Source organism: Magnolia sinica, chromosome 8 (genome assembly GCF_029962835.1).
Source record: "Magnolia sinica isolate HGM2019 chromosome 8, MsV1, whole genome shotgun sequence".
In the NCBI taxonomy this organism is placed as follows: domain Eukaryota; kingdom Viridiplantae; phylum Streptophyta; class Magnoliopsida; order Magnoliales; family Magnoliaceae; genus Magnolia; species Magnolia sinica.
This window is the reverse complement of record NC_080580.1, coordinates 8,748,306-8,758,530: the sequence shown is the minus strand read 5'-3', so window position 1 is coordinate 8,758,530 and position 10,225 is coordinate 8,748,306. Positions and strand designations below refer to the sequence as shown.

At 42.6% G+C, this 10,225-nt stretch overlaps 1 protein-coding gene across 1 annotated transcript; it reads right to left on the bottom strand.

Annotated features, from left to right (window-relative positions):
• Positions 1–313: 313 nt before the first annotated feature.
• LOC131253828 (uncharacterized) lies at positions 314–1,037 on the bottom strand. The gene is made up of 2 exons (XM_058254965.1): positions 645–1,037; positions 314–547 (listed from the first exon to the last, which is right to left on the bottom strand). The coding sequence occupies exons 1-2, from the start codon at positions 1,035–1,037 to the stop codon at positions 314–316; spliced, it is 627 nt and encodes a 208-aa protein (XP_058110948.1).
• Positions 1,038–10,225: the final 9,188 nt, after the last annotated feature.

Below are 10,225 nucleotides of genomic sequence, written 5' to 3'. Positions count from 1 at the left end.
GAATACGGGATGCACCAGCTGATTCTGAATTGCGTACAAAATTCAAACCAAACTTGGGATATAAATGAGCAGTGAACAAGGAACGTGTCAGTTGAGTAAACATGTTAGAAGTTCAGATATTGACTAACTGCATACCCCTTTTCTTCAGATTGTCTATTGTAAGGATTCTATTTTTACCCACCAGCCAGCCAAAACAAATATATTTAGGGGGGGCAGCGTACTTCCAGATAAAAGGGGAGGAGGGGACCGCTGGATTAAGAGTAGGGGCGAGATGAGAGTATAGAGATCTGACCATGAACATACTAGTTTTGTCTCAAAACCATATGAGTTTATCTGAGGAGGTCGGATCAGGCAGAGATTTAGAGATGTGGTCGAGAAGATCCACAAACTCAGATATCTCCCAGTCATGAAGGTTTCTGGAGCACTTCACATCCCACACAGTATTTGCAGCAGAAATAGAGAAGCGGCTAGCGACAGTTGCGTTCTTATCTGGGGCCACACGATAGATGTTCGGGAATCGGAATTTCAGCGGCACTTCACCCATCCACTGATCTTCCCAAAACCAACTAGATAGACCATTCCCTAGCTCAACACTGATGTTGTTGAGGTAAAATCCCCTTCCATAAGGGAGAAGCTCTATATACCGACGACTCTCTAGTCCACCACCCGCTTGGCGAGGACCTGTATTTGCCTTTAATGATGGAGTTCCAGAGGGTACCTCCTTCAGTCCCCAATCTCCAGATCCACTTGCCGAGGAGGGCCTGGTTCATAATCTTCAAGTTTTTGATGCTAGCACCACCCTCTTGGAAGTGTTTGCAAACCTCTTGCCAATCAAGGAGATGCAGCTTCTTCTGGTTATTCTTCCCACTCCACAGAAAATCATGCCTCAGGTTGGAGAGGGCTGCCTTGATGAGGGTGAGACGGCCTCTCAACGAGAGATACCTACATTTCCACCTTGCGAGAAACTTCTGAAATTTGTCAACGATCTTGTCCCACATCGACTTCGGAGGAGAGCTGATAGCGAGGGGGAGCCCCATGAAGGAAGGAAGGGAAGCTGAGGGACGGCCAAGGGATTCTGCATATCTAGAAATTTCGTATACCGAATAACTTCGACTTAGCCATATTGATATGCAGAACAGAAACTGCCTCAAAGCAAAATAGAGCTGTCCGGAGATTGGAGATGAATGTCGCAGAAGCTTCAGAAAAGATGAGGGTATCATCAGCGAATTGGAAATGGGAGATAGGAGGTGACACCCCAGGCATCACGATACCTCTGAGAACCCCTTCCTCTTGGCCTTTGAGCAGCATTTGGGATAGGGCCTCACCAATCACAAGAAACAAGAGAGGGGATAAGGGGTCCCCCTGACGAAGGCCTCTGGAACTATTGAAGAATCCTGTTGGGGTGCCGTTGAGAAGAACTGAAAAATGGGCCGAGCCAACACACGCTCCAATCCACCTTTCCCCAAATCCCATACGAGCCAGCAGGTATTGAAGAAAACCCCACTCAACGTGACCATAGGCTTTTTCAATGTCCAGTTTGCATAGGACAGCCTTGTCTCCGGATTTGTGGCACGAATGGAGACATTCGTTGGCGATGAGAGCACAATCTACGATCTGTCTTCCCCTGATGAATGCACTCTGGTTTTTCGAGTTGACCTTCCTGAGAATAGACTTGAGTTGGGAAGATAAGACTTTAGCTAGTATCTTGTATGGGCCCCCGATCAAGCTAATAGGTCTGAATTCAGAGAAGGAAGAAGCACCGGCCACCTTAAGAATGAGAGAGATGAGAGAGAGCACACTTGAACTTCGTACACTTGAACTTTGTATCTGCCTCTTTTTAGATCATACTATATAATGATCTAGAAAAATGAATTGACGATGCAGATAAAACACATACATCATGGTGGGGCTCACAGAATGTATTCACAGTACCGGTGTTGTTGGAATCGGATTGGATGTGACCCTGGAATCACCTTAAGATGATGTGGCACTTAACGTTGGGCCCACTTTAATGTATTTATTTAATATCCATGTCATCCATCGGTTTTTAATATCATTTTAGGGTAGCCCAAAAATAAAGATGGTCCAAATCTGAAGTGCACTTAACATTAAAAACTTTTAAGGGGCAATCATAAAGTTTGTTTTCCTATGTTGATATGGTCACTGAAATACAAATATCGCTGGATCTAAAACTTTTGTAGCTCATTAATGGTCAATCCCCCTTTTTATTATGGTATGGTCCACCTGAGATTGGATCTGCTTTATTTTTGGGTTCATGCAGTAAAATGATTTGTAAAAACTGTGGATATAGAATACATGTATCAAGGTGGGGCCATGGTAACGGTTGCACCGAATCCACATGTAAATATGGGACACTACTAGGAAATGTGTAGGAAGGGGATTGCGTGGTGTACCACAAACCACCGAGCTCGATGGTGTATTGAAGTCACTAAGTTATGTAAGCTTCGCTTCCATTAATCCATTTTGTGAGATCATTTCAGGACTTGTTAAAAAAAGAGGCATATCCAAATCTCTAGTGAGCTACACGAAAAGTAGCAGAGACAATGATGCCTGCAATTGAAACTTGTAAGGTGTTCATGATGTCTATTTGCAATCCAAGCTGTTCATAGCCATCAACACTAGAGGTGGGCATCGAGTTGAGTTGGGTTGAGTTAGGGTTGATTCGAGTCAATTCGGTTTTGAAATAGGCCTGATCCAAACTCAACCCAACTTGGTACCGAGTCCGGCATGCACGACCCGATCCGAGTCCAATCCAGCTTGGGCTAATCACCACTCAGTCTAACCCAATCACAAGTACCGAGTGGGGTCGAGTCGGGTCGGGTCGGGTGTGGCAGGTATCCGTGGGCTAAAATCGCAACTCAAAACCTAGATTCAACTTGATAGAATTGCAGCCTCTCCATCGGCTACATGGCATCTTAGATCTAAAACAGCACTCGAGTTTTTATATATATATATATATATATATATATAACACGCACACACCCACCACACACTCACGCCTTAGTGGGATTTCACCACCCATGGGTGCTCAAACCCTTGACCAAGTGTTGAAACTCCCAAGAGTCTACCACTGGAGCAATATATACAAGTCGAGTTTCAAATTGAGTCGAGTCAGTACCGGTTCAGGTCGTGTCGAGTCAAGTTACTAGGTGACTTAAACTCAACTTAGTTTGAGTTTGGATTGGATGAATTCAACTCAATTCGGATCGTATCATCCATTCGATTCGATCGAGTTAGATCTAAAGGAGTTGAATGAGTCAAGTTTACCGAGTCAAGTCCTCCTATGCCCAGTTCAACACTCATGAAGTAAAACGCAATATCGCTTAATCCAAAACTTCGGCCTAGAGAAGTTTTAATGGTAGGCGTGCAATCAACATTGTTTCTGTGGTATGGTCCACTTTGAGATTTGAATCTATCTCATTTTTAGTCTGTACCCTAAAATGATATTACAAAATGATTAAAATTTTGGATCAACCCTTAAAATGAGTTGGAAGAATGTATGGACGGCGTGGATAAACGAAATACATTCACGGTGGGCCCAACAAAATTTACTAAGTATGATGCCATAGCGTTCTGAGTACGCAATCCGATTTTGTCCTATCAGTCGTGATAAATGGCCCATAGTATTCTTTAATCCGGACCATTGATCTATCTCTTTTTAATTATCTTCAGACAATTTCTCGGAAGGAAAATCCTATCAGTTCATCTTGTAACCAACCAATGGACGGTTGAGAATAGAATTACATTAACTTTCCACATTGATAAACGGCCCATTGCCGTTGTCACACCAAAAACCAACGGTCTAGATCATTAAAGGATGGCCCCTCTCGTCCCAAACGGTGAGTTCACCTAATGAACGGCTGAGGTTTCTACACGTCTCCCTGCTCGATATTAACCGTCCGATCATGGGTAGTTTTGGAATTATATACCGCATAATCGTAGCTTGTGAAAGGAGAAAGCTCCAAGTAAAAGCCTGACTGTATGTGGACGTCAGCCGGTTTCTTAAACCGTAAAAATGATAAAAATATAAAAAAAAAAAAATTTGAAATCCGCCAGCTATATAAATAGACCGAAACAGTCGGGCTTTAGAGCGAAAGGAGGAGGCGAGGAAAAGCCGGCGAGAAAGTCAGATCGGGTCCGGAGAAAAGCCCCCGGATCTTTTTCCTACCGGCGAAGATCTGACGAAATTTCTGGTAAGATTTGAAATGCTTCGAAAGTTCTCTCTTTTTCACTGGTTTCGGCGATTTTTTTTTTTATATTGATTTCCCGGCAGATTTGGTTCTGGATAGCAATTTTCAAAGCTTTCTTGAGCCTTTTCAACATCTGGAAGTGGATTTTGATTGGTTTTTGGACGGTCGGATGTAGATCTTGTCGAGGAATCGGTAATGTAGATGAGATCTCAGATCTGGTTATGTCGCGTGATGTTCGATAGGATTTTGAAGATTACTCCATTTTTTTTCTTTTTCTTTCTACATCGAGTCTGTTCGTTTTCAGGATTTCTGGTTTATTCATCTTGATTTTTCTGAAATCCATGAGTCTTGCGAGGGATCTGGTTTTCTCGCAGCGTTTCTCGTATTTCACGACATTTTGGAGTGTTTCCCGAATATTCCTCGGCTTATTCCTCTGTATCCATGAGAGGATCTTTCCTCGTTCCGATCTTTGCATAAGATCTGGTTTCTTCGCTGCCTTTCTTTGAATTTCAAGAGATTTCATATTGTTTTTCTCGTCTGATTTTATAGCGAGATTTCCGATCTTTCCATAAGATCTTCTTCATGCCTTTAGCTGTTGGTTCATCTGCTCTGCTTTCCTTCGGTTTTTTCTTTTGATTTCCAGCATTTACTCGTTCTTCCATATCACCTTAAAATCCTCAAATCCAACCCATTCCGTCTTTTTTCTACGGAAAATTTGTAAAAATGCTGGAAAGATAACGCGTTTTTCAGTGTTTTCTTCTCGATGTGGGAAATGACGTGTTGCCGCTCCATTTTCCGTATCGTGTGGGGGTCGACTCACTTGCGTGAGATAGACGGTGCTTAGCCGTACACGTCATAACATGTCACCCGTATTCGTCAGCATGGCTACTATCACGCATGATTATTCGCCACATGTGCGAGATGCTAATGGTCAGCTTTTATCTAACACATGCGTGCCATGTTGGCACGTGCAGCGATGCCCATCGTCATCCTTACCCTCCCCAGGCAGGCGGACGGGAGATCCCAACCGTCCTTCTGATGAGCTGCCACTTGTCAGCCTATGGTGTAGCTAGACTGTCGCACTCACATCGATTGCACTTAACGTATATGTACGCCAATCCAGACCGTCCAAATCATGTGTTCGATTGCTGATGGAGCGGGGACAGAAAATCACACTGACGGAATGATACTAACCGTCGGATTATTAGACATTAGATGGAGGGTTAACAAGGAAAATGTCCAGCGATTTAGATTCCACAGGTGAAATGATTGTGATCATGTGATCGTCCACACCTTATCCTCACTATTTTGACGGACTGGATTGACGCAGACTTAGGAAAGTATGGTACAACTCGTGTGCATTCTTTTGAGGTACAACTATCACTATCGGCCACATGGACCGTTCAATAACTGATCTGACACTGTCCACTGAGTGGGCCCACGCCGCCATGCTAAAAAACAACATTCACCCACCCCCAGCTCATGCAGTTACATTCCTTGATACGTGGATTTCATGATCTGTGTGGATTCTGGGTTGCTCATCAAGTGGGCCCCACCGCATCTGTCCTGTGGCCAGAAATGAGGGTGGCCCAGTTTATAGTCGCGGAAGGTGTTTATTGTCGGATCTTAACAGTACACGGAGAGATTATAAGACATGAAACTTCAATCAGGACCGTTCCTCTAGTTTTCCGTACCATTCATGGCCAATGGTTCAAAAGAAAACATCCATCAAACGTTCCTATCCATCTGATCAGTTTGGTCTATTGCTCGTGTTTTTGGGTACATGAGCTGATAAGGAATGACTTCAAGTCCACATGTGTGGAGAGAAGTCTGCAACACATGTGACTTCTCTCCACACGTGTGGATGACAAAAGGAGAACTCTCTCTCCTCTAATTTCCTTCTCCTCATACTCCATCTCTCTCGTTCTCTTAAGGCCCATTTGGCCACTTGCATTAGGTGCGATTAAAGCAGATGAAATTGAAAAGGTAGCAATTAATGCTCGTCAGTGCTCGTCTTCGCACGACATGTACCTACAGCAGCTATATAGCTGGTGTGTGGTACACCGGCCAATCCGCTTCCTCATAGGCTCTCCTTCTACGTCTCAATCTCCCTCTCTCTCCACCACTGCAGCTGCCGCCCCTGTTCCACCACTCACACCACTGCCGCACGCGACTCCAGCCGCCGCTATCGAGATCCCCTCTCCCATCGCCGTGATTGCGGCACCGTAATCCTCTCTCTCTCTCTCTCTCTCTCTCTCTCTCTCTCTCTCTCTCTCTCTCTCTCTCTCTCTCTCAGTGTCTGAAAACTCTTCATGTGCCATACGTGAAAGGTAGCACCCGATGGGCGGGGCCAATTGACGTATCTCATGCCACGAGGCTCTACCGTATCATCTTCTCCCTTCGCATCACTTTACTAAAGATGAACCCTAAGCAAGAATGGTATTTTCTCAAGCTGTAAATCGGAGAGGGTTTTCATCATCTCTCACCAAAATTTCAAATTTCCTCTCTGAGAGATTCCATCTTCTAATCGAAGCTGTCACTCAAATCTCTTAATTTGGAAGACCACCGACCCTTCAATCCTCACCGCAACTTGGAGATACAAATAATTACAACTGCCAATCGGAGAAGCCACCATTAAAGGAAAGGTTTGCTGCTAATCAGAACTTGGCCAGAACAAAAAAGAAATCAACAGTTTCCACTTCAAAATCATCAGTTCCAAGTCAGGCATCCAATCTTCCTCCTTCCCCAGCTAAACCTGCAACACCCGTCCGTCCCAGAAAAGAAAATTCATGCCACTCCAAACACTAAGAAGTCTGCAAGGGACTCAATGGAGAAAAAGAGATCAACCCCAAAATCATTGCATATGTCTATCAATTTTGCACCATATCATGCTGGTGAAACCACTCCTTCCATAACTAGAACAGAGACAATAGACTCCTACAACCATGGCAATCACCTGTATGTTCCTACTAAAGGTTGCCTATATATGTTCTAGTTCTTGGTTGTTATGCATCCTATGTATGATGGTTTTGTTTTACTGTCTGCAAAAAAAAATAATAAATAAAAAATAAAAAATTCAGCAAAGGTGTTGGACCGTGATAGCTAGCCATACAATCAATGGATCGAAAAAGGAATGGTTAAAGCAATAGTCCACATTCAACAAATGTAACTAACAACAACTGCATGGCCACATTTGTCAGATCACTCTGATTCTTGGTCTATAGCAAATCCATGCAGTAGCCCACCAGATCAACAGTCAACACAAACGTTCACCGCATTTACAGTGAAAGGAGCCGCATAGAAGTTAGAAAACACACTCTACATAATTGATTGTGGCATTTCTCAAACAGAAACACCAATGTTTAACAGCGTATAAAGTTTCACAGTTGCTAAGGTCTGAATGCCAATTTCAACAAATGGCAGATCTAAACCAAAATTGAAAAATGTACGTTCAAATGAAAATCCAAGGACTGTGAGTAGAGTACACGGTGCATATTTTCTATAGCTATTTTATCCAACAGTTGCTCTGCATGTTGGCCTGTTGTCCCAGCCTGTACTCCACACAGTTGGGCCAAATGAAAATCCAAGGGCAGTGAGTAGAGCACACAAAGCTTATATCTTATAGCTATTCTATCAAACAGTATCCCTGCATATAGAGCATATGTAAAAACTCAGTGCTCACCTAATGGGGGCAAAAATAGAACCAATGGGGGCAATATACAACGCTCAACAAGAGCTAGTGGCATCCATACACCGCTTGGTCCATGAGATTCCCTGGACAACTTAAATGATCGATCTCTTGATCTGATTGCTTTAATGGGACCCACATGACCAATCAAATGGCTCAAACTATTGGATTGTTGGCCCCACAATTCCAAGCAACATCCTTAGTAGATTTGTATACAAGTTGCACATCCCATATAGGCTATATATATGGTCGAGCACTTTCGAATGAGTCTTTGTTAGTTCAGAATCTTTAATGGTTAGTTTTCTCTTATTTCAACTTGTTAGGCGTAGAGCATCTTAATTAGTTAAGGTTTGAAATAATAGGATGCAAGAAGGATTATATTTTAATTGGGATTTCTGTTTCAGGAATTTCATCAAACAACTGACATGCTTGTTGCTCACTTGATCTTCCCAAGGTATGAAGAATTGTGGGACTGAACATCAGATCAATCACTCACCATCATCAAGACCTTTACTTAAACCCCAAATCCCAAATACATACACCAAATATACATATTATTGGAGTCTTCTACTTCTTCTTCTTCTTCTTCTTCTTCTTCTTCTGCTTTTTTTTTTTTGGCCAAGAAATTCACAGTACCCAAGATTTTATAAAAACAGTCCATGAAATGTTCTCTTAGTAACTTTGAGAAAATAGCATGCCATACTAAAGGAAATGACTCTAGATAAATATTCATGGAAAGAATTCCTAGATAGATCTTTTTTACCTAAGAATGCCCATATAAAAATCACACATTCCCATCTCCTCCTCTTTCATTGATATCTCCTGAAGGGTTATTAGTCCATCCTAAAAACCCCAATTTGTAAAATCAGAAAATCCCCAATTTTAAAAGTCCTCAAATCCCCAAAATCCTAAAATCCCTAAATCCCCAATTTGTAAAATCAGAAAAAACCAATTTGGGGTCCACATTCAAATCTGTAAGCCCTAAAATCTCCAAATTCTAAAATAAGGGTCCACATTCAAATCGAGAATCTACAAACTACTAACTCCCAAATTCCTAAATCGACATTAATATTGAGAGAGATTGAGAGAGAGATAGAAAGAAATACTTTCACCTGTGTGAATCTGATTCAACCCGCGCTTCAGAGAGAGAGAGAGAGAGGCGAGTCCCCAGATTTTCGCCATGAGTCCTCAAAAATCATTCCAATCTAAAACTTAGGCCACAACACAAGGAATGCAAAAATTAAGCCTTTAAAAAATCATGCTTATTTGAATCCAGATCCAAACTAGACCAGATTCTATATGAATCATGCTTGACAGACCCTAAGATCTGGCTCAGATTGGTATGATGTTTACATGGCAACCCCATGAAATGTGACTTGGACCTAATGAACGGTAGATTAATGGATTGGACTTTGAAATGTCAATAAATAAAAAGAGACAAAAAATAAATAAAACATAGAAGGTGAAATCTCCAATTCCAAAAATCCTCAGATCCCCAAAATCCTAAAATCCCCAAATCCCTAATTTGTAAAATCAGAAAAACCCCAATTCGGGGTCCACATTCAAATCTGTTAGCCCTAAAATCCCCAAATCCCTAAATGAGGGTCCACATCAAATCAAAAATCCATAAATTACTAAATCCCCAAATTCCTAAATCGGCAGTGAGAGAGAGAGAGAGAGAGAGAGAGAGAGAGAGAGCTCACGTTCGACAAATAGTCGTCAACCGAGCTTCAGAGAGAGAGCGAGGGGGTGCGTGGGCAGGGCGTTCGTGGATCAAAGACACACAAGAAAGGTGAGAGAGAGAGAGAGGATTAGGGCGAGAGAGAGATAGAGAGGAAGAGAGAGGAGAGACAGATCGAGAGCAGGTGAAACGGATGGACGGCAGGATATTGGAAAATACAATGAGGTGGGTCCTGGATCCACTGAAGCCGCTTCCAATTTAAACGGACGTGGATTTCCTGCGAAAGCTTCCGCAGGAACTTACTGCACAAGATTCTGGGTGGGGCTCACAACGATATTTGTGAGAAAGCCACCCCGTCCATCTAGTTTTCGAGTTCATTTTAGGACATGCGATTGAAAATGAAGAAGATCAAAAACTCAAGTGGGCCACACGAGAGGAAACAGTGGAGATTTAGTGACCACCATTGAAACATTTACATGGCCAAAAAAGTTTTGTATCAGTTTAATTTATTGGCTTTTTCACTTCATCTCAGTGGAAATGACCTTATAAACGGTTTGGATGGAACATAAACATCAAGGTGGATCCTGGGAAGGTTTCAATGGTAGGAATTCCTTCCCCCCTGTTTCCTCTCGTGTGGCCCACTTG

Coding starts and splice junctions, on each gene's coding strand:
- LOC131253828 (XM_058254965.1), bottom strand. CDS start 1,037: ATGGGGCTCCCCCTCGCTATCAGCTCTCCTCCGAAGTCGATGTGGGAC. Junction 548..644: donor GGTGGACTAGAGAGTCGTCG/GTATATAGAGCT, acceptor TGGGAAGATCAG/TGGATGGGTGAAGTGCCGCT.